This window comes from Podarcis gaigeae (assembly GCF_964106915.1).
Source record: "Podarcis gaigeae genome assembly, chromosome: 14".
NCBI lineage: Eukaryota > Metazoa > Chordata > Lepidosauria > Squamata > Lacertidae > Podarcis > Podarcis gaigeae.
In genome coordinates, this window is record NC_139690.1 from 43,952,777 (window position 1) to 43,977,518 (window position 24,742).

General features: G+C 45.5%; 2 protein-coding genes across 5 annotated transcripts in view; one reads left to right on the plus strand and one right to left on the minus strand.

The window, feature by feature from the left end:
- Positions 1 to 881: 881 nt before the first annotated feature.
- TNFRSF13B (TNF receptor superfamily member 13B) lies at positions 882 to 8,976 on the plus strand. Of its 2 annotated transcripts, XM_083710769.1 has the most exons (5): positions 882 to 940; positions 1,310 to 1,430; positions 3,442 to 3,558; positions 4,242 to 4,469; positions 7,816 to 8,976. In XM_083710769.1, exons 2-5 carry the CDS (start codon positions 1,325 to 1,327, stop codon positions 8,085 to 8,087), a joined length of 723 nt encoding a protein of 240 aa, XP_083566895.1. In that variant the 5' UTR covers positions 882 to 940; positions 1,310 to 1,324; the 3' UTR covers positions 8,088 to 8,976. The 2 variants fall into 2 exon arrangements, with proteins under 2 accessions (XP_083566895.1, XP_083566894.1); XM_083710768.1 differs by lacking the exon at positions 882 to 940 and having other exon boundaries at positions 1,168 to 1,430.
- A 6,711-nt stretch (positions 8,977 to 15,687) lies between these two features.
- USP22 (ubiquitin specific peptidase 22) overlaps positions 15,688 to 24,742 on the minus strand; it is a 106,021-nt gene continuing 96,966 nt past the window's right edge. For all 3 annotated transcript variants that reach the window (XM_083711611.1, XM_083711612.1, XM_083711613.1), the window contains 4 exons: positions 22,856 to 22,947; positions 19,947 to 20,009; positions 17,790 to 17,939; positions 15,688 to 16,321 (listed from right to left, as the gene is read on the minus strand). In XM_083711611.1, coding sequence (XP_083567737.1) covers positions 16,279 to 16,321; positions 17,790 to 17,939; positions 19,947 to 20,009; positions 22,856 to 22,947 — 348 coding nt within the window. In that variant the 3' untranslated portion in view covers positions 15,688 to 16,278. The remainder of the gene's footprint in view (positions 16,322 to 17,789; positions 17,940 to 19,946; positions 20,010 to 22,855; positions 22,948 to 24,742) is intronic.

The window sequence follows — 24,742 nt, forward strand, 5'->3', positions numbered from 1 at the left end:
AGAAAAGGGAAAAGTTGACAGCTATGGTTATGGGCAGGGAAGCAAAGGGACCTCAGCCCCTAGGAGTTAGCTCCTATGTTGGCCACTGTGAGAACAGGATGCTGGAGATTGAAATTTAAGATTGAAAAAAAGAAGAAGAGAGAACTAAAGCCACATTCATGACATGCCTTTATAGCAGTACCACGCCACTTTAAACAGCCATGGCTTCCCCCAAGGAATTCTGGGATCAGTATTGGAAGACACCAGATCTACCCACTCTGGAAGAATGGCAGATGAAGATGACAGACTACATGGGACTGGCAGAGATGACAGGCAGAATCCGAGACCAGGACAAAGAGACAGTGGAAGAAGATTGGAAGAAGTTTAAAGACTATCTTAATAAACATTACAAAATTAATGAAGGCTAGAAAGATATGGGTTTAAAAATCAGTGGTTTCCAGGGGTGCTGTTTAAGGAAAAAGAATAGAATTTGTAAAAACTATGGGAAATATGGGAATGGATTTGCTGACAAGATAAATGAGATTAGAATACAGAAGGGGGAGGTGTGAGGAGGTCGGAGAAATTAGGTATAGAAAAGAAGGTTTGAATTTATACTTGTTTTTGTTTTGTTGGTTTGTGTATGTTTTTATTGTTGTTTGTGTTTATATGTTTTTATTTGAAATCTCCATAAATATCATTTAAAAAAAAAAGGAATTCTGGGATCAGTAGTTCATTAAGGGTTCTGAGACATTTTAGGAGGCCCCTGTTCCCCTCCCTAGAGCTACAGTTCTCAGAGTTTCCTGTGAAGAGGGGTTGATTGTTAATCCACTTTGGCAATTGTAGCTCTGAGGAGGGAGAGAAGAGTTTCCTAATGACTCTTGGCACCCTTAACAAACCACAATCCCAGAATTATTTGGGGGGAAGCTATGACTGTTTAAAGTGATATGATACTGCTTTAAATGTACAGTGGTATCTCGAGTTACATATGCTTCAGGTTACAGACTCTGCTAATCCAGAAATATTACCTCGGGTTAAGAACTTTGCTTCAGGATGAGAACAGAAATCGTGCTCCAGCGGCACAGCAGCAGCAGGAGGCCCCATTAGCTAAAGTGGTGCTTCAGTTTAAGAACAGTTTCAGGTTAAGAACGGACCTCCGGAATGAATTAAGTACTTAACCCAAGATACTACTGTATGGTGAGATTGTGGGCTAAGAGAAACCCACCCCTGGTACCCTTCTTTGTGGTCCCCCAGTTCCCCTTTTGCAGAGAGTGAGCCTGGCGCCATTGCCCCTTCAGTGGGATTTTCACTCTACCCCTCTCTATTTCCACAGTCTTCCTGGGTTGCCATGCTGTGTGCAAAGGATGAGTTCTTGGACGAGCTCTTGCAAAAGTGCGTATCCTGCAATGTCACATGTCACCCGCGCCCATTTCAAGGATGTGCCGATGCCTGCAGTGAGTGTCCTGGGAACATGTGCTGTTTTATATATTTTTTAAGTTGCAATATTTGCGTGCCTCTTTTCAACCATGCTGCTCCCAGATCCTGGAATCAGATCCGCTGACATCAATTGCTGCATTCCCATTGCAATGGCAGCTCAGAAATAGCCCTTGATGGTCCAAGAGAAGGATAACCTCTCGCAGCTCCTGGCTTGCTTTCCTGGAAAAATGGTGGTATAAATTTTTTTGTAAAAAAAAGAGAGAGAGAAAAGAGGATGTTCATTTGCATAAAATTTGCACAAAAATTGAATATGTTAATTTGTAAGCTTAAATGAAAAAGGTGTGACTCTGATTTAATATTGCATTTCTCTGTCCTGGGGAAATGGGCAGCCAAGTGAGCTGTGTGTTTTGCACAGCTTGCTGTTCAGGTGCTACTAATCTTTGATGGGAAGCTGAAAGGGCCCTTGCCCTCCTTTCTAAAGGGTATTTATTGGTGTTGCCAGACCTCCAGTCTGACCTGAAGTCTCCAGGTGTGCTGGCCCCCTGTAGATGTCAGATGGAGGTGAATCTCCAGGTGGACAAAAGTCCCTTTAATAATAATACATATTATTAAGAAGACTTACATGCAGCTTTCAAGCTTACAAAGCCCAGCAGGAGCCAGCTACAAATTGTAGCATACTCGGAGGTGGGGAACTCCTACCCCCCCCCATTAACTTCCATCTCCAGGGCCCATCCTGTGACATCACCAGGGGCCACCCTAGCTCAGAGGTTTGGGATGTGAAACCTCATTGTTTGGGATACTCCTGATCTGACAACTCTAGTATTTATCTTTTGGCCAGACTTGGACAGGACAGCCCTTCAAATAGGGAACTCCACCAAGTAGGAAATAAACTCTAGGGTTGGAGAGGGGGTGTTTTCATCAGAGTCCTCTTCCAGAGTCCACCAGATGTTCCCAGTGGTGCTCAGCCTTGGTCAACATACTTTCCAAAGGGAGCTTGTCGCAGCAGGAGCGGGAGACACCCATAAATCTTCACCAGCCTGATTCATCTCTGACTCTTGGCCTACTCTCCTGAGTCAGCTTCTGCTTCTGGACTTTGCTCTGTCACAGGCTCCCCCAGCTCACTAAGCCCTGTTACCTCTTCAGTTTCCAATACCTCATCCTCCCAGTCTTCTCTCTCTTCTCCAGTGTGGTGTAGTGGTTGAGAGCGGTAGATTCGTAATCTGGGGAACACGGTTCGCTTCCCCGCTCCTCCACATGCAGCTGCTGGGTGACCTTGGGCCAGTCACACTTCTCTGAAGTCTCTCAGCCCCACTCACCTCACAGAGTGTTTGTTGAGGAAGGGAAAGGAGAATGTCTGCCAGAGGAAGAAGCATATTTTCTTTGTTTGAAAAGGTTTTAATCAATTGGTCTAATGGCTAATTGAATATAGCTGCAACCCTAATTGGAATTGGCATGGGTTACGGAGCTCATTTACGAAGAGGGATGTTGAATCTGCGACTCTCCGTGTATTTTGAACTACAACTATTATCATCCCTGACCACGAAGGCTGGGGTTGATAGCAGGTGGAGTCTAACCGCATTGGGAGTGCCACAGACTCCCCCATCCCCGTCACAACAAAATATTATAATGAGCTAATTTATGAAGCCCATAAAAATAATCACGATCCCTATTTATCACCACTTATTACTGACAACAAGCGCTTTGCAACATCTGAAGGGCGTGTCAGCCATGCTTGGTAGATGCAGGCTGATTTAACAGCTGGCAATAGGTGCAAAAAGCTTCACGGAATAAGGTGAACCGGCTGGCAAGCCAGATGCTCCAGCAGTTCAGTGGCGAGAGGAGAGCAATCCCTCTTCCAGCTTTCACCAACCTCAAGGATGCTGCTGTTCCCATGGCAACATGAGCCGGTAGCCAATGAACTGCAGGCGGGCCCAAGATTGGACCGGAGAAAATGCTGACTCGTGACTGGAGCATCTCGCTCTTTATTTATTTAATACAATGGATGCAAACCCTGTTTTGTCTCCTCAGGTTCCATGGACTGCAGCAAACATGAGGGCTTCTACTACGATTGGCTCCTGAGGCAGTGCTTCAGTTGTGTTGCTATCTGTGGGCAGCACCCCAGGGAATGCAACCCTTTTTGCAAAAGTAAGCGCCTGGGATGAATGGGCCACATTAGAGCTAGAAAGCAGGGTTTTCCTCACTGGATTCTCAGCCCCAGATGATATCTCCAGGCATATAGAGAGAGCGTTCCCTCTCAGAGTGTAAATAAAGCTCAACTCCCTCCCGCCCCGCCCAGACGCAACACTCCAGAATTAGATTACAGAGCTTCTGTGTCAGAGGATACCTGTATAAACCAAAACATTGGGGGATAAAGGACAGAATTCTATGCTGCTGCTAAGATCCGGTGTACGCTATGGCTTTAAAGCACATTTGAGGCACATCCTTCCCCTCAAAGAATTCTGGGCACTGTAGTTTGTTAAGGGTTGCTGGGAATTGTAACTCTGTGAGGGGGAAACTACAGTGCGCAGAATTCTTTAAAGGTATAGCGTGTACGGCGGATGTGCCAACACACCAGGCAGATTGGGGGTGGGGGTGGGGAATAGTGTAATGTGTGTGTACAAAGTAAGATTTAGCTTTTGCCTCTGGCCCTGTCCACCACTGGCCCGTGGCTCTCGGAAGGTTTCCCAGCACAGAATGTGGCCATTGGGCTGGTAAAGGTTCCTGATCCCTGCGTTAGGCACTGTACACAGGATGTTGACCAAAGCTCCATGGAGGATTCCTGCTAGATAAGCAGCTGTTGACCTCGTTGCCCCTCCATTGACTTTCAGAAGATGCTACACCTACCTTACCAGCAGTGGCTGCTCTCCAGGGTGTCCAGTGCAAGATGGACAGTGCGTGTGACCAGCGGATGGTCATCTACATGGTCTTGGGCATCTGCCTGTGTACTCTGCTCTTCTCCTTGCTGTTGACTTGGGTTCACTTTAGGAAATGGGTGGATGCGGCGATCTGCCAAGCCGGTACCATCGCTTGCCGGAAAGGAAATGACAGCCCCAAAGGTAAATGCTTTCTATCATTTGAGTTCAGATTTCTCAACCCACCCCAAACGCAGAATCTACATTGTCCAGCATAGAATCGGGTCAGATCTACAGATGCATCAGAATCAGGTGGTGGGAGGCAATAAAGGACTCGCTCACAAATTTATTGACAGCTGCACGAGTTATTATAGCTAGGAAGTGGAAGGGGCAGCAGAATATAAAATGGAATAATGGTATAGAGGTGTGGGATATAGCTATTAATGATAAATTAACATGTGCCATTAAGGTAAGACAGTGGAATATGCAGGAGGAATGATTTTGAGGAAATATGGAGGGCGTTTGTAGAATTTGTACTGTTAAAATGGAAAGGGGTTAAACCGTCGCAAGAGGTGTTGAAGTTTTGGGAGTTTGGATAGTTACAATGGAATGGTCTCAGTGGTGGGGTGCACATTTTTATTCTTATTTATTTACGATTATTACTTTGTCAAGATAAATAAAATAAAATAATAAAATAAAATGAATCAGGTAGTGGGGAGGACTGTACGCTTTAGATAAGTAGGTGTGGCAATCACATTGGTATATGCTCCTCCTATTTTATTTAAGCTTTCCCCACAAGAGGAAAAGCAGAGCGTAAAGTTGGCTGAGTTAGAACTCTTAACTGCAGTGAGGTTTGTCTGAAGAATGTTAAAAACTACAATTCCCCACTGAAGTCTAAAGGAGCACAGTCTACTTTCAGACCTCAGCATTCTGCTTTATCAAAGGTTGTGTTTATGCCACAGTAAACTCTTCTGGTCTAAAGATGTAACCCACAGTAAATTAATATATTAATTTAATTTTTTGAAACGTTAAATATTTGCCAAAAAAAGTGACATACACAGGACAGAGAATGCACTAACACCCTCCCCCCACCAAAAAAATAATAATTTGGCTCCCCCCCCCCTTTTATAATTGTTTACCCATATGTGGATTTCTGTATTTCACTAGTTTAAGTGATCAAGTGCCTATGAGAAATCAGACAAATCTCTTTCAATAGAGAACAGCCCTAAACACACACACACACTCCCTCTCTCCTGTGCCAAGAAAAACTGTATAAATTATTTAACCCACTTAAAAACATGCTCGCTTGTTTCCTGATTCTGTTAGGCCAGGGGGACTTCGCAGGAAACTATGAAGATAATGGAAGCCCCACACTCCCATCTCCAAAGCACACACTCATCACCAAAAATCTTCCCTAGCCCACACCCCATCTCCTCAGACCTCCCTGGTCTACAGTGTTCAAGTGTGTCTTTGCCACCAGGACTTGGAACCTTTCCCAAAGCAAAATTCAGGCTTCGTAGGCTGCTGGATTCCTCACTCAACGGTGGCTTGCCTTGTGTAGGGTTGCCAGGCCAGGACCATCCCAGACCCCGAGATTTCAGAGCACAAACCTGAGATCTGGAAGCAGCCTCTGGTGGTGTCACATCGGTGAACCTTGGAGATGGAGGTTAATTGGGAGGGGGAAATGGAAGAAGGCAGCCAACACACATCCAGACTCACATCCACAGTCGGTTCCCGCTGGGCAGAAGCTTGCAATATGCATACACATACACAGTCTTCTTAGTACTATTAAATGCACTCTGATGCCAGCGCTCCACTTGCCACCTGCAGGGAGCCAGAGTGAGGCCTGGAAGCTTGGCAAACCTAGCACCATGTCACTGCCTCTTCTCATTTACATTTTCAGCCTCATAGAGGCCTTTTCCCCCCTAATGCATTTGTCTTTTATCTATGGCATTGCTATTTACTGCATTCACAGCCTCTTTTCCCTCCAAGGAGCTCCAAGGGAGCGTTCATGGTTCTCTCTCCCCCTGCCCCTTGCCAATCATATTCCCGCAAGATTGTGGGATAGGTTAGTCTCGAGAGATAATGACTGGCCCAAGGTCAGCCCGTGAGCTTTGTGGCTGAGTGGGGACTTGAACCCTGGTCTCCCAGATCCCAGTCTGACACTCTCAAGGGCTATACCACACTGGTCTTCAACTGGAAGGAAAGATTCCACAAGTAGGCTATGCCACAGGTCGCTGCAACAACCACCCCTTTATCTCCCCTCCACTTTTATTTTCTTACTTTTAAAAATTACAGTGACGGGGAGAGAAAGGCTCAGGCTGGGGGTGCCATTGTTTATGTAGTCAAAACAGCATTGCTCATGCACAAGAGGGAGTTTGGGGACTGGTAGAACCCCCTGGTTTGCAGCAGCGCAAGAAAGGGAAGGTAACCCCCCTCAAAAAAGAGCCTTCACGCTACAACATTTTATTACAGGTCCCAGCTACGCAGCTAAAAAAAAATGACACTAGTATGTACTCTACAGGGTTAGGCTTTGACATTAATTCTTGCTTCTCTGTGAAGGGGCAAGGGCTCTCCCAAGCGGGAGAGAGATTGATGGGGGAAATAGGGGCATTTCAGGATCAAATCAGAAGCAGGGATGGATTTTGTAATTCCTGGCCTGTCCCTGGAAAATAGGGACACTTGGGAGGGCATGCGACCAACAGATGTACCCCAAGCAGTGAAAGGTATTGTTTAGCGCACACTGTTCTGCCTCCTAAGCTCAGGACAGTGTGCAAGATTCTATTCTGCCCCCCAAACCTCACAGCAACCCAATAATTCTCTCACGCCTTTCCCAGCCTCCTCAGATACCCTTTGTGCATTGTGCCATCCTTTCCACTCTCTTGTGCTTCTTTTGTTATGGAGGCCTCAGCAAATGCCCAGCTTTATTGCCTTCTGGATGCATTATAAATATAATGGATAAACATAACCCTCCAACATTTCTCCAATGAAAATGGGGATGTCCTATTTAATAACATTATTATTATTATTATTATTATTATTATTATTATTATTATTACCCCACCCATCTGACAGGGTTGCTCCAGCCACACTGGACATCTCCCAACATATATAAAAACATAATAAAACATGAAACATTAAAAAAAAAATCCTTCCCTCTACAGGGCTGCCTTCAAATGTCTTCTAAAGGTTGTATAGTTAGTTATCTCCTTGGCAGAACTACATACCCTCCAAAATTTCTCCAATGAAAATAGGGACCCATAACCTCCAATATTTCTCTGATGCAAAATAGGGACGTCCTAAGGAAAAGTGGAACATTCCGGGATAAAACCAGAAACCAGGATGGCTTCTGTAAATCTGGGACTGTCCCCCGGAAAGTAGGAACACTTGGCCTGGATAAATAAAGGCCCAAACCTCATGCAGTGATTTTCATGGCTGAGTTGAGATTTGAACTCGTGTCTTCATGCTCCTTACCTGATACTGCCTGCCACACCACACTGGCAGCTTCTGGTTAGACTCCCACTTTAATGCACATGGGCTTATTTTTCAGAGTGTCTAATGGAAGCAGGGAGTGCGGGGAGCGGATCCAGCGGCAGCCAGACACCAGAGCCCATTGAAACCTGCGGCTTCTGCTTCCCTGAAGCAAGTCCTGCTGTTCAAGAAACCAGGGCGTGTCACAGGACTTACCAAGCCGGGATGGAAGGGAGTCCCGTTGTGGCAGGGACTGCTGGCACAGGGAGTATGGGAACCATTCCTAGCCCTGAAGATGGTCACTTCCAAATTATCTGCTCTCCCTCGCAAGAAAAGATGCAGGTGAATTGAGATACCGGGCAACGAGATACTACAGGACCATAGCCGCCCCTCCACACTAGAGCAAAGCTGCGTGAATTTTCCAGGTTCTTCCTCCACACAATTCCCCTGGGAAGGCCTCCTTACACAAACTGCAGAATCCGGCAGGTAAAACAATTCCTGGACTCAGCCACTTCAGGACTGCAGGTGGCAGCGATTTGCATGTCTGAATTCTAACCCCCTTGGAAAGACCTCCCCGCATATAGAAAGCCAGGGCTTCAGAAATAAGAGTTTTGCAGCCTAGTCTTCTCTCTTGACATACCTGCTACTTACATTAACAGTTAGGAAGTCTTTCCCTGCTCTCCTCTCTGCACATGTTCTAGATCAGCAGTGGGCATGACATCCCAGGGAGAAAGCCCTTCATTGCCTTTCTTTCAAAACAAAAACAAAAACTAGTATCTAGTGAAGAAAGTCTAATTCTTTGTCTGTGCACAGGAATAGGAAAAGTGTTTAGAGCACTTGAATGAAAGATCATGTTTCTACTGACCCCAATTTCAAATAAACATGCCTTACTCTCTGCAATACGTGCCACAGCAATAATTCACAGGTATAAAAAAATCAGATATGCCTACAGTGTTTATTTTACACACCACTTTTTCCTCAAAGTAGTGAACATGGTTCCCCTCCTCATTTAATCATTTCCCTAAGCAATCTGAGACTCTGCAGGCATGCCTGCCTTTGCTCTTCCCACTTCATGTCTCCCTTGGTTCTGGGAGGCCAGGGAAGAGGGGAGCTTGTCGCAGCAGGAGGGGGAGGCAACCTGGCTTCCTCGCCAGCCAGACTGATCTCTGCCTCTTGTCTCCCTCTTTTCCTGCTTCCGCTTCCATTTCTGCATCTGGACTTCTCTCTGCCACAAATTCTCCCATCTGTTTAGCCTGGAGAAGAGGAGGTTAAGGGGTGATATGATAGCCATGTTCAAATATATAAAAGGATGTCACATAGAGGAGGGAGAAAGGTTGTTTTCTGCTGCTCCAGAGAAGCGGACACGGAGCAATGGATCCAAACTACAAGAAAGAAGATTCCAACTAAAGATTAGGAAGAACTTCCTGACAGTAAGAGCTGTTTGACAGTGGAATTTGCTGCCAAGGAGTGTGGTGGAGTCTCCTTCTTTGGAGGTCTTTAAGCAGAGGCTTGACAACCATATGTCAGGAGTGCTCTGATGGTGATTCCTGCTTGGCAGGGGGTTGGACTCAATGGCCCTTGTGGTCTCTTCCAACTCTATGATTCTATGATCTCACTAAACCCTGTTAGCTCTTCAGCTTCTGACACCACCTCCTCCCTGTCTTCTCACTCATTAACATCCTGCCACCAATCCCCAGACTCTGAGCCTTCTACCCTTGGGGGTTCCCCAGCTGGTTCCTCGGCGTCCAACCAGTCGATAACACCCTTGGGGTTCCTTCCACGATTCTATGATTTCAATGGCACTCACTTGCAAATTCTGCATGCTTAGCTCTGAAGCTGAAAGGCTTAAAAAAAAAAGTGGCATGAAATGAGCCAGCTTCAATAGGACTGCTAATAAATCCCATCACAGCTACATGGCAGGCTTTTCGCCATCCTGAAAAGTACATCAGCCCTGAGTCATTTTGCCATAGAAGGTTTTCCTGTACTCGGGCATCCCTTGGTCTACATCTCCCTAGATTTCGTGCAAAAGCCTAAGAAACCTACTGGATAGACGGATTCCCAGGGAAATGGTTGCACAACACTTTGCACCGGGGCCCAATTAGGCATGCCTATTTGAAATGTTTTGTGAGTGTAGAGAGCTACGATCACTGCAAAGGCTCAACAATCTCAAACGCTTTTTCGAGAGGCGGTGGAAAGCAGCTGTGGAGTTAGAGCAAAAACGTCATGTCAGAGGCAGATGAGTATAGCTTCACAAGCAAACACCTTTCCTTGCCCTCCAAAAAGCAGCTTATGAAGTACAGAGACGTAGGAACATTGAGAAGATCCCTGCTGAATCAGGCCAAAGGGCTATTTAGTCTGGCAGCCTGTTCTCAGTGGCCAGCCTGATGCCTCAATTGAAAGTCTGCAAGCAGGTCATGAGTACAACCCCACTCTATGGTGTTCCCAGCATCTGGTATTCCCAGCCACTGGCGAAGGAGCGGTTCCCCCCCCCCCAAAAAATGGGAAACTCGTAATCTTTCAGGTGTTTTAGCACAACTGCTCCCACCCTCCCTGTCCATATTGGCTGGGGCTGATGGGAGATTATTATTTTAATTGTCAGGAGCCAAAGTCAAAGAAAAACAATGGTCTCAGTGAAGTCAACTCTTTATTCAAGAAACCGAAAACAGCGTAGGCCTAGCGATCTCACCAACTCTTCCCAGTAGGTTTTGCTCCCACACGGCAGTCGAGAGGACCAAAGGCCCCTTGCTTTCTCAGCACCAACTAGGAATCCTCATCTCCAGGGTCTTTCCCACACAGTCTCAGGCTGCACCTGTGCCTTCTTCATTTCTCTGCAAGTTCTAGGAGAGGGGTGTGTGTGGAGAGCTGATTCCAGCCACGACAAGGAAAGATGTGGATCCCTGCATCACTCTGTCCCAACCCCGCACCCCAGGGAGGAGATTTAGAATGAACACACAGCTGGAAAGCAAAGCGTTAAATCCTTGCCCCCCCCCCAATCGATCCAGTCTTCTATGGCTTCCTTTCTTGACTGGGGTAGGAGCCCCAGCAAACACAAATCCTTCCACATATATTGAGACTGTCAACACATGTAAATCGCTTCCAATACTTGGAAGTTCATTATAGTAAACAGGAATGGATTTTATGGTCGAAAGCAAGCCACGCCCCAGTCACCACCAGCACACCACCAACCACGTACGGTTTCTTTGGACTGAAATGCTCGCCAGCAGAACAAAGACAACAAGTTGATCCATCAGTTGTAAATAAAGCCCATTCCCAGCCTGCCCCTGACAGCAAGCAGAAAGCAGCGTTGAGACCGACCGACCCGAGATGCTATTTAATTCAGCATCCGCTCGCCCTCGGGCAGGCCTCCTCCTGGTTACCAGGCAACCGGAGCAATAGCACTGCCCATGCATGTGAGCGGATGTTAGGATGGCAACTCTTTCTTCCAGTGCTCACTGTGCGGCGGGCTGGAAGGAGAAGCCCACGATGCTAAAAGATACAATGCAGCCTGTATTGTCCGAATTTCAAATGGGCATGGCTGATTGTCAAGGAGTGCTTTCAAAATAATGATTGGTTGGAAGAGACTGAGCTAAACCACATCTCTTCCCCACCACCTGCATTTGAAAACAGAAGAGTTGGAACATAAAAGGCCAAAAGGTAACCTCAAATTAATTAAAACATGCTTATAAAAAAAGGGATTGCACAATATATTTTAAGGGTGTTGTGGTTTTTTTGGTGATCTCACTAAAGTGACCCATTAAGATAAAGGTAAAGGTACCCCTGCCCGTACGGGCCAGTCTTGACAGACTCTGGGGTTGTGCGCCCATCTCACTCAAGAGGCCAGGGGCCAGCGCTGTCCGGAGACACTTCCGGGTCACGTGGCAAGCGTGACAAAGCTGCATCTGGCGAGCCAGAGCCGCACACGGAAACGCCGTTTACCTTCCCGCTGGTAAGTGGTCCCTATTTATCTACTTGCACCCGGGGGTGCTTTTGAACTGCTAGGTTGGCAGGCGCAGGGACCGAGCAGCGGGAGCGCACCCCGCCGCAGGGATTCGAACCGCCGACCTTTCGATCGGCAAGTCCTAGGCGCTGAGGCTTTAACCCACAGCACCACCTGTGTCCCCTCCCCAAAAAAGTGACCCATTAGAAGATGACAAATAGTTCTCCTTCTTCCATGTTATGTTTGACATTTGGGTCACATTCACACCACACATTTAAAGCAGCATCAAACCACTTTAAAGAGCTATGGCTTTTTAAAGGATTCCAGGAGGTAAGACTGCAGAGTTGTGAGGAGAGATTGCTATTCCCCTCCTAGAACTATGATTTCCAGAGTAGTTTGACAATCAATCCTTCTTTGCAGGGAATTCTAGAACTTGTAGCCCTGGGAAGTGGGATGTGGCATCCTAGAATCATGGAATTGTTGAGTTGGAAGGGATCTTGAGGGTCATCTAGTCCAATCCCCTGCAATGCAGGAATCTCAGCTGAAGCATACATGACAGGTGGCTACCCAATCTCTGTTTAAAAACCTCCAAGGAAGGAGAGTCCACAACCTCCAAAGGGAGTTCATTCCACTGTCAAACAGCTCGTACTGTCAGAAAGTTCTTCCTGATGTTTAGTCAGAATCTCCTTCCTTGCAACTTTTATCCACTGGATCAGGACCTATCCTCCAGGGGAGAAAACAAGCTTGCTCCATCTTCCATGTGACAGCCCATTAGTTATTTGAAGATGGCTACCGTATCTCCTCCCTCCAGGCCAAACATATCCAGCTCTCCTCTTCTCCAGGCCAAACATATCCAGCTCCCTCAACCATTCCTCATAAGGCTTGGTTTCCAGACCCTTGATCATCTTGCCTGCCCTCCTCTGCACTCATTCCAGCTTGTACATAACCTTAGTAAATTGTGGTGCCCAGAACTAGATTCAGTACTTCAGGTGTGCTCTAACCAAGACAGAATTGAGTAGCATTGTTACTTCCCTTGATCAGGAAACTACCATATTTACTTGAATAATGTGCACCTTTTTTTGGCCAAATTACTTCACGAAAATTAGGGTGCACATTAGATTTGATGATACAAGCAAATACTTTTTGGTTTCAAGGTTTTGGAAATTGAGGTGCACATCAGATTTGCGTAAAAACGGTATACTCCTGTTGATGCAGTCTAGAATAGCATTAGCTTTTTCTGCTGTTTTATCACACTGTTGACTCAGTTAAGCTTGTGGTCAACTAAGATTCCTAGATCCTTGTCACATGTACTGCTGGCAAGCCATCTTATGGGGTGGCGCTGTGGTCTAAACCACTGAGCCTCTTGGGCTTGCCAATCAGAAGGTTGGTGGTTCGAATCCCCGCCACAAGGTGAGCTCCCATTGCTCTGTCCCAGCTCCTGCCAACCCAGCAGTTCGAAAGCATGCCAGTGCAAGTACATAAATAGGTACTGCTGAAGCGGAAGGTATTTGCAGCTGGTTATTCCTGGTTATTACATTGCAAGCATCAAGGATGCATGCAGGGGTTAATGATCACATCCATTTCTGCCTAAGCAATGATTTAAAAAATCAATTGTTTTGACATCTGACAGTAAATATAGAGTTTGGAAGTGGAGGGAGATCTTATGTATGATTCAACCACAAGGGGGTGCCATACCTCTATTTCTTTTTTCACTTTAATGCAGCTTGAGCTCCAGTGTTGGGCAGGAAGCAGTAGGCCAACTCCTCTTCCACTGCAAGCTTGCTGCATTCTTGAAAAGGAATAAGGAGGGCAACATTACAATAATCAGCCAGCTCTCTAAGTCAGGGCATCTTTTGGGATTTCTACGTAATCTGTACACATCAAATGGTGATATGCACTTGAAAATAGCCCCAGAACTTCACATGAGGGGCTCCTAGTAATCTTTCTTAAATAGCACAGGGCTCCTCAGAACAGAGCTTTAAAAACAGTGGTGCCTCGCAAGACGAAATTAATTCGTTCCGCGAGTCTTTTCGTCTTGCAATGTTTTTCGTCTTGCGAAGCACGGTCCGTCGCAACTGCGCCTCTTCAAGCGGCTTTAAGAAAAAAGCGAACAAACTCGCAAGACGTTTTCGTCTTGCAAAGCAAACCCATAGGGAAAATCGTCTTGCGAAACAACGCAAAAACCGAAAAACCCTTTCGTCTTGCGCGTTTTTCGTCTTGCGAGGCACCACTGAACTTGGGCAAGGACATGATCTAACTTTGAATGGAAGTACCAATCTTACTTTATCTTCAGAACCGGAAATAAGAGAAGCAGCACAAGAAATCCCCTTGTTCTCTTTTTTAAGTCACCTTCCAAGAGCACGTTGACATCTAAAAACCCCACGAGACAAGCACAGGCCAGACGCTCATGAGAATGGAAGCAATTGTCTTGCCCATTGGTCTGAGACACCTGAGTTGTACTCACCTCTTCCTAGAGAAATCCTTGTGTACTTCCAGCTCATGCCAAAGATCTGCTCTCATCGCACAGGACTGCTCTGCTTCTCCGTGTGCCGCAGGATCCCATTTTGGATGGAACGTGCAAAAGCCGGATCAATGAATTTACTACCCTTTCTCCCCCACCAAATGTTATGGGATCCAGGATCCATCTTGACCAAGCTTCCAAACCCTTCATCTAGTTTTTGCACTACAACACCCATCAGCTTCAGTCAGCATTTGTGCTGGCAGGAGCTGATGGGAGTTGTAGTCTAAAAACTGCTGGAGGGCACCAGGGTGGGGAAGTTGGTCTTAATACACACAACGCTTGTTCTACATGTGCTAAAAGAATGCTGAATTTGGTAACAATCTCTGAATGCTGAATGGTTGGGTCCCCCCCCCCCCAAGGCTTTGTATAAATGATAGGCTTGTTGTTTTAAAAGTAGGAAGCAGCCTTCAAAATAAAAAGTTAGGAGATTTTTGCAGAAATTTAGCTGGCACCCCAGCACTATCAGTGGGCCCTTTAAAAGTGCTTCTTTACTCACAGAAATGCGAAAGTGGTTGTAAATGGAAAAGAGGTTACAAAACCATTCACTCTCGCTATTGTGTACAGATCTTTCTTTTTTTAAAAAAAACCACACCCACCCACACCAAAAGCAGGGCTTTTTTGTTTTTTACTAGGCAAGAAAGCCCCTTTCTCCATAAGCAGCAAATCAAAGGCAGCCCCACCTCTGGGTTATAAAATATACAGCCCATGTGGACTCCCAGCCAGTGTCTAGACAGCAAGTAGGGGGGAGAAGGAAGCAGAGGGTGGGGGAAGAACATAAACACATTTGTGACAAGGCAGAAGCAAGCAAGCTCCTGGGCTATGGGGAGGTAATAACAAAGCCAGGAGGCTTTGTATACAGAATGGGAGAGATGTATGAGAAAATTAATATATCTGAGAGATAAGGGACCAATAAAAGCAGAGCAAGTGGGGAAATCCTTTGTTTACTTAGTGTCTGGTGTTGAGGCAGAGGTGTCCAAGAGTTGAAAATTAATTGCAACAGTGGCACCCAGTTACCAGAGTTAGCAGATGGCAGGTTTTTCGATTCCAAGTGTCTCCCGAGTGCAGTATGTCTTTGAGAGGGTGGAAAAACACCCAACAACAACGCCGTCCAGAGAATTCCAACTTAATTCGCAGGTTCCCCGCCTCCTCCCACAAAAAAATAAACAATCAAGACCACTTTTACAGTATAAACACGCCAATTCATTCATTTTACTGATGGTTGCAAATATGAATTTCATTCTCGTGGGGAGGGTGAACAAAAGGGTGTGGAAATTAAGAAAATAGCTATTTATAGAAAACAAAAAAGGGGGGGGCTCAGACAGAAAAAGAATCAGTGCTGACACTTTTGATGAGCAGTCCCAAGGTGTCAGAAGGTTACCTGTGCAGTAGCAGCAGCAGGAGGAGGCATGCTGGGAAGCCTCGCATAGCATCGCGACTTCGGTTCCGCATATCCGGACTTCCTTTTAATGCTTGCCGAAAAACAAAGAGCCCGGTAATTTCATACTGTATTTATTTAATAACTAAAATTCACAAATAAAAAGGTACTTGCAAAGTCCATATCATTGCGTCGTCCCAATTCTCCTCCATTTTACTGCTTTCAGACCCATAGGCATAAAAAAAATGGGCTTGGACTTTTTTTTTTAATTATAACTGTTGTATGATTGGTCAGTTGGAGCTGAAGCACCAATGGAGAAGATGCTTTATGGAGATGAGAGTACACCCCCCGGCCTTCCCACACACATTTTGGAGGAACGGAGGGAGATGTGCCAGCGCCTGGATTCCTCTGCTCCTATTTTCCCCACCCAGAGCAATCTTTGCGTTATTATATTTCTTCTTTCAAAGTCACTGACTGTAGCCTCTTTTACATTCCCCCCCTCTTCTGTCCCTGCAGGACTGCGTACATGATGGACATTGTTCGTTTCTTACTCCTCTAGGCCACGAGCCAGCGGCAAGCAGGTCCTGTCGCAGCTCAGTGCTAGATGTCGAATGGGTGTCTTTTCATTTCAGGTAGGTTTGTGTGTCTTTTCAGAAGGCTGCCATTCATGTCACTTCCTTTCATTTCTCTCTTGAGCTGCTGAAGAAGGCTACTCGTACTCCAGGAACTGTTTGTGATAGAACAGCAAATATCTGCAGGAAGAGGACAAAAAGAGGAAGGACAAGGCACCATTTTAATGCTGTCTGCAGCTGACTCTCTCTCTCTCTCTCTCTCTCTCTCTCTCTCTCTCTCTGCCATGTTAAAAGCAGGACTACTTCTCACAAGGCAGGAATTATTCCAGGGAGGCAGCAATGCTAGCTCTCTTTCGTGGTCATACTGTGAATCTCTAAATAATTTAAAGCCAATGACTCATCATGGTATGTGCCCATTCTATTCTGGATCTGCACTAGACTGCTTAATGCAGAGACTGGTCTAGTTTGGTACCCAGAAAGGAGGCCTACAGGACGAGGTCAGAGCTACACAAATGATGATGCTAAGCCAGTAGGGGGCACCCAGATGATTAACATTGTGGCCATCAGGCTTCTGGTCTCTACAGTTAAGTTTCACTCTGGATAAATAACCAGCATTTCTCAAACCTCTAAAAGCCGTGGTACAACATTTCTGAATTAAAAACCAGCTCAAGGATTCACTTTGAGAGATACCGAGAGAGTAAAAAATGCCTGCCTTCGGAGGAGACCGTTCCGAAGATTTCAAATGAGTTCTTTTTTTCAAACTTGCAAGCTCACACATCTACCCTTTAAGCAAGCAGTGGGGAGAAAATGTCAGGTGTAATTAAGAAAACAAGAACAGGGTGATGGGATCAATCTTATCATAGCCAAGAGCGTGGAATGCCAGAAGTGGAGGCAACTCCAGATCTCAAAGTGTCATGCTTCTCCACACCCCCAATCCACCCCCCAAAATAGAATGCAGCTCTATAGTGATAAAGAACATCACTATATATTGCAGCCTTAACAACACCTAGCTATGGATAGCGGCAAGAATCATATGCCAAACCAGTTATAGGCCCTGGATGTGACATGAAGAGTGGCAGCCACTGGGTGTCTTGTACAGAGGGCTTTGTATGTCACAGGTCTGCAAAGTGCAGCTTTCAGCTTTAATTTTTTTAAAAGCCAAACACACACAAAAATACAATTTCTATTGACATCAGCTGCAAAGACAAGCTTGCAAACGCATGTGATGAATGTGAATCAGAATCTTATAAACAAAAGGGGGCAGTGTATGACTTTTGGCAGCTGGGGGCGTGGCTTCTGCATTCTTGACAAATTGCAGAGTTTATATATAGGGACCTTTATTAGGTTCCCCGAGCACAACCTTTTAAGTTCTGTCGAGTATGCAGTTTGGATTCTGCTGGACAAAACAAGCTCAACCCAAGACAACATATGTAAGGGAAAGGCGCTAGAATCCCCACTGCCTGTCCCCTGTGAGTGTATCCAAAAGGTCAGCCTGAAATCTGACTGCACATGTTCCTCTCCATTTCTCCTCATCTGGAGTCTGCTGCACTTTACACTTCATGAACGTACCGAAAAGGAAATGATCGAAACTGGCATTTTATGGCTTAAACAGGAGGCTGCCCTCCTCTGTGTTTTGCTCAAGACGTACCCTTCGCTGTCTAGTACATCCTTAATGCTAGCCTTGGTGATGATGGCGTCGTCACATTTGAACCACTGGTCCTTGTGTTGCCGGATGAAGCTGGTATAGTGCCCGCTCTCCAGGGTTCCTTGGTGATTAACTACTGCAAACAAGGAATACCTGGTGGCAAAACAAGTTGGGAGAAAGCAATTAGGTCAAGAGGAAATGCAGCAGCTATTTCAATCAGTGTTACTTGAGTCTTTATAAAATACTTGCAAAAGCGGGGCATATCCACCAGCTCTGCACCCAGAACTTTGGGAAATGCCAACAGTGTTTAAAACTATAAGAACAACTATTAATAAGGGATATGATATGGAATGTAACTCTCAAAAGTCTCCTTGTAAGTAGTACACATTAGAAGACTTCAGCACTGACTTGTTAATCCATGCAAAATTAGGTCAGCACACTGCACTCACTCTCCTACAGTGGCCAACCGAATGACTCTGGGAAACGCATAAAACAGGGCATGGTGGCACAAGGTTTCCATTGTGTAAGGGGTCTGGGTCTTCAACCAGGGGCTGAAGTAAATGGACTCAAGCATCTCCCCCTCTGCAGTTACCAGAAATGGGAGCTACTGCAGAGATTCTCTGATGACGCAAGAAGCTTTACTTGGGCCTAGAATTCCACCATAATATACCAAATTATCTCTAGAGAGAAGGTCAAGTTGTTGTCAGACTAACCTATGTGCTTGTCTGGTTTCATATCCCAGACTGCCTACCTGGCTGAAAATCAGCATTTTGCTCACCTGGCTGCACTAGACTCACCAACATTGATGCCTGGATTGCTCCCAACATATAGCAGTTAAGAGGAATATTGCCCTTAAAGAATGAGGTGCTATTTCTTGCTATGGCTTCTAACGAACATTAATAAACTGAGGCGGCACACATTTTAAGTTAATTATTTTTCACAGCCCCCCCCCCCACGCTATGAGAGGCAACCTGTGAGGTGAAATCTAAGCAACAATTATAAGCAATAAAGATAATGCTTATTTGTAATAAAGTTCTCCAAAGAGCACAATCTCACATCCTGTATCAAAAGCATTCACCTCTTTGCATTGTTGATAATGGGCTTAAAATGAGTTGGTTCCAAGTGGGATTAACATTGGCTACAATCCACAGCTAGGAAAGCACAGAGGCCAAGATTCATTTTACACAAAGAAGTATAATGATGCAGCCAGCTTAGCCTGTCACTTGCAGATACCAGTCTCTCCTGCTGCTATCTACCCATTTACACTGCTTCCCTTTCACCTTTTAAATCTGGGAATAGCAGCTGTAGTTGCATTGCTCTGGTGACTAACAGTGCAAACCCTTGCTTTAAAAGAGTAGGTCAGTCATTGGGCCAGCGCATGGGTAGGCAAACTAAGGCCCGAGAGCCAGATCAGGCCCAACTGCCTTCTGGATCTGACCCACGGACGGTCCAGGAACTGTCGCATGGACTGCCAGCGCATGCGTTCTTTCCCTCTCCCTCACACGATGGTGGCGCCTCCTCCCTCCCTCCCTCCCTCCTCCTGGCTTCTCCCCGCCCTGCCTAGAGGAGGAAGGGGGCTGGGCTTTGTTGGTGCCAGCAGAAGTAGTGCTCAAGCGGCCACCATTTTAAGCAGCCCCTCTCCGGAGCCCTTTTGCGTACCGCTCATTGTCCCTCTGCCGCCACCAGCCCCTGCCGCTCACAAGACACAGGTAAGCAGCCACCAGGGCTTGTGGTGCTCTTGCATCATTTTTTATCCCCCCCCCAAATATAGTCCGGCCCTCCACAAGGTCTGAGGACAGTGGACCGGCCCCCTGCTGAAAAAGTTTGCTGACCCATGGGCTAGTGGGTATGCAATGGTAGTAGAGGCAGATACAGTACAGATGCTAAAATTGGATAGCTGATAGAAGGATTTGGAGCCGACTGTGGGATTTGGTAGCTGGCAATGACAGAGGAGGCAAAAGGAAGAGGAACAGAAGCAAACTGAAGCTTAAGACCTAGCTCTTGGATTTTTATTATCAGGGCTGGTATATAACGTTACATGCTCAACACACCCACGCCTTTCTACACCTCTGCAGGACACAGAACAGATTTCTATTCCACTTCAACCAATTTAGTCCATCTCACCCAAGAGAGAGAGCCACAGAATTCAATACTACTTACTTATTATCATTGTTTAGACTATCTGCCGGCTGCTGGTACTGCCCATTCATTCTGCTCTCTTTACTACAGCAAAAAAACAAAAACACACACAAATATTCAGAATCATTTAAAAAGACAAAGGGTTGTAAATAATTCCTTGGTTTCTCTCAACAGAGTAGATTCCAAACGTTGATTTGTATTTATAAGGCGAACATCATATAAGAGGGTTAAAGAAATCTTCGTTCATACTTATGAAGATGCTTCTCAAAAGGAGGAGGCAGGGGGCTTAATATAAACAGCCATCTGGAACTGGCATCACCTACCCATGTAGCAACAGAACTTGGTGTTTGCAGTACTAAAAAAACACCTATTGTGACTGGTGGGCTGTGTGGGAGGGTTTGTGTGCTGCAAGGACCTGTACACCTCTCTTCACACCCCCCCCCTCTGTGTGTGTGTGTGTGACACCTTTCTGTATGATCTCTGCCATTGAGGGTTGCACAACTTAGGGTCGAGGGTGGAAGGCATTGTGCTACATATGGGCAATACTTTACTCCCCACCCCACCCCCCGGAATGAATGAGAAATCATTTCCCTATACAGGCAGCCGCCCCCTGTTTATGCGGGGGTTCCGTTCCAAGGTACTGCACACATTGGTGAAATCACATATAATTGAAACCCACTGAAAAAGCCTGCAAACACTCAGCTACGCCCCCACCCCGCCCCTGTTCTGCCCTTTTAGTGACGTTTCACAGAAATATTTATGACGTTTCTGGGTCACTTCCAGGTTCACTGCAATGTGCGTATACTTTGTGTATTGAACATGCATAAACGGGGGGGGTGCCTATACAGAGGAAACAAAGGAGCACTACCAGGGTGGGAATCAAGTCTACTCCTGGCCCACAGTGATCTCAGCCAATCAGAATAAAGCCGCCTCTTAATCGGCAGGGCAGGGGGAGAAATCATAATGTGCCCATATGCTTCCAACGCTTGCTCTGCTCACCAAAGCTTTTGCCTTACAAAACTGAGATGGATAGTGAAGGCTAAGACCCTAGAACAGCCTTTGGCTACCTGGTGACCTCTAGATTATACTTCCCATCCGCCCCAGCCTGTATGTTGACTTATAAACCACTTGCTGATGGAGAAGATGGGACACACTAAAAAGGCTAACACTGCTTCAAAAAAGAAAGAAAGAAAAAAAATCAAAAGTTTTATAGGTAGGGGATAGAAATTCATGCCACTGCCCCATGGTAGTTTTCAAAGGGACAATACCAGATTTCAGGCTGCCTATGTAAAACTAACCAACGTAATGATTATTTTTTTTTAAAAAAAGCAAGCACAGGTAAGTGAAATGCACCTGACACAAAGAACCGTCTGATGAGGATGTGTGTGTCTGGGGGTTAAAATGCTTGAAGTCAAAGTAGAGCCTTTTTTTATAGGTCATGTCCCCTTCTTATCTTTGAGGGAGGGGGGAGGACTGCTCCATATCCAGAATGTGGACTGGGGTCACATGGAAGCATCTTGAAGTTGAATTCTAAAAAGCACACAGGGGGTTTCCCCCAGGGCATTTGGGAAGATCTGTAGATTTTGGATTACAATTCCCATCAGGCCAAGCCAGCATGGCCAATGGTCATGGATGATGGGAGCTGAAGTCAAGCTGCATCTGAAGGTCCACACACTAGCCACCCTTGTGGTCCATATAGGCCTCAATAGGTTCCCAGGGTGCTCTGCTATTATCATAGAATCACAGAGTTCGACGTTGTTTGTACTGTCTGGAAACGACAGATGATGTAAGGGTGGAAAATACAGTTTTGACAAATTTACACTCATTTAGATTTCTTCTTTTATGATAGGTAAAAGCAGTGGAACAGGATTGACAATGGATGGCTCTATCCACTCCAAACATGCCTCTCATATTATCCAATCACTATGATGTCCTATATTTGATGCTTTGCTAAAGAAAGGAGCCCTGGGAAGCCTTTTGTGTTGAGATCATCTATGACAGATTTCATGACAATCTAAGACTAAGGATACTTCTGTGTAAATCCCAAAACTGAAAGGAAGAGAAAATTAATCCAATTCTTCACTGAAAAGAAAACCTTAATTGCATTAGCTCTCTTTACACTGCTGAACCGCACTTGCTCTTGTTCATTAGCATATTTTATGATTTCGACTATGGCAATTGGATTACTCTGTTTCACCAGTGAAAATGATTAACAAAGCTCCCTATGTAAGGGGTGGAGAAACCAATAATTTCGAACTTACGATAGGTATGTTAGCTAACATCTAAAATGTTATTTTAGTAAAATAGGAATAGGAACCCAAAGATTGATGTGAACTTAAGTATCAAAACACAGACTAGTTTTAAAATGCAAGGTTTCTACCCACTTCTGCAGGAAATGGCTCTGAAATTGTCAGTAGTAGACAACAAGTGTCGGCTGCCACTAAAAAGAGTTTAACTTTCACTTCCTATGGGCAAATATATTTTGACGTGTCTAACAACTTATTAGCCTGAGCTTGTATGGCAGGAGTAATTTGTGAACATGCCTCTCCCTAAAGTATTCCAGCAAACAGAAGCATCAAGGAAGAGAGAATATATCTTGGTTAATTAGGATTAAAGCTAAACCAGGTATTCTGATATTTTATTTAAATGACCTGAATGACATCTATGCCTTAAGGCAAGGGGGGCAGGGCTGAATCAGACTCCTTTCAGTTCAGGAGTACTTTCACTTAATCAAGTTTTGAAATACGTTTAAATTTCACCACCATAAAAACCCCAGCAACCAAATCATGCTGCAGCTAGTTTCCAACCGGGAAAGCGACATTTACTCATTTCTTTCTGCGTGCTGTTCCACAGAAGGGGTTCCAAAACTCTTTTTAAGCCGTCTCCCCACACAAGAATGCTTTCTCACAAGAATAGGCCCTGGAACATACCTGGAGGCCATGAAAGGCGTCATGTCCAGCTCCAGCGGAAAGGAGACATATGTAGTGATCTTTCGTCTCAGTTTGGCTGAGTGTTCAAACCGCTAGAATAAAGAAATTAAGCATGACTTATGTAAGCACATCTCACTGGATAGTATCATTTCTTTCTACCCAAGTCAAACCAGTGGACAGTAGGAGTAAACTACTGAAAAGGTGAGATCAAATGAAGAAGCCGCATTCTGTTTGCACAATGTTTTTGTAGCGTCTCTCTTTCCAGCAGGAATTGTGATGGACCATAACAAAACGCAACGGCCTATGTACAATTCAAGTCTGTGCAACAAAGCGTACAGACTTGCAATACACAACCTTTAGCGTGCAGGAAAGATGATACATCTTTAAGATCTCAATCATTAGGTCAATAACGACAACAATTTGAATTTATTGTTTATCAAGTGCAAGGGCCAGCAATCCAAGTTTCACCCATTCAACAAGCCGGTAAGAAGTCATTCACTGTAAGGAAGCATCTGTTTCATCTCAGATACACAGGTCAAGGAGACGAGAGCCAGTGGCGATGCTGCATGTCTGGCACCGGGGGCGGAGAGCAGGTGGGGGCATGGCTGGTGCGCATCCTGGGGGGGGGGGTCATGACGAGCGTCCCAGGAGGCATGACACGTGGCCCGTAGGGGCATGGCGGGCATCCTGGGGGTGTGGTGCCCGGCATGGGGGGGTACGTGCCGCGTGTCCGAGAGGGGTGTTCGCGATGGTACCCCCCTCCCCGATGGTGCCGGGGGTGATGTGCTCCCCCTGCCTCTCCGCCAGTGACTGGCTTCATAATACGAGTCTTGGGAATAGAACAGACGGTTAGTCTTCCATTCACACGTTTGTGTAGATGCCTTTCCCGTTATGAATATGAATGAGCAGGTTGGATTACTGCAATGATCTTTGCTTTTGAAAATTCTACAGAAACATCAGCTGGTCTGGAGTGAGGCAGCAGGAGTCTTGTTTCAGTGTATCTTTTATCTTTGTTGGAAGCCGCCCAGAGTGGCTGGGGAAACCCAACCAGATGGGCGGGGTACAAACAATAAATTATTATTATTATTATTGTTGAGTATCAGCCCTTGGGAACAAGCAACGCTCAACTGACCTGCAGCTGCATTGGCTTCCAATTTGTTTCTGGGTACAACTCAAAATCCTAGATTTTAAAGCCTTAAACTGGACACAGGATACTTAAAAGGATCAGCTACTCCCTTATGACTCTGCTCACCCTAAGATCTGCAGGGGAAGGTCTTCTCCACACCCCAACAATAGCAAAGGCATGTTTGGCTGGAACACACGGGAGGGTCTTCTGTGTGATTGTGCCCAAATTATGGAATTCTCTTCCCTGAAAAGTTCAGTTGGCTCCCTCTCTCTTGACTTTCTGCTGTCTGCTCAAGGTTATTTTATTCTGAAAGGCATTCAACCTATTGGGTTGAGTAGTTTTAATAAGCTGATCTGGTTCTTTAGGTTTTCATCAATTGCTCCCATCTTTTTAATTCTTGATATTTTACTATGTTTTTACATATGCTGTAAGCTGCTCAGAGTGTAGATGGACGGGATATAATAAATAAAATAAAATAATAGTGTTCCTGTGGATACTGCAATGGGATAAATAAATAAATAAAAGGTACCATTTGATTTTTGACAGGGGTTGAATTTTAATAGACAATAGCCCAGGTGCTACCCAGTGTGTCTGTATTGGTTTATAATTAAAGGCTTACTTCAGTATCAGTAAGGGGGGAAATGCAGCCAAAAAAGGGAAAGAAAAACAAAGAATACTCCGTATTGAAGTGCCACATGTTGACAAGAAATAAACAGAAAAGGAAGGTGGAAAGGAAGAGACAAGGAGAGATTAATTTCTGA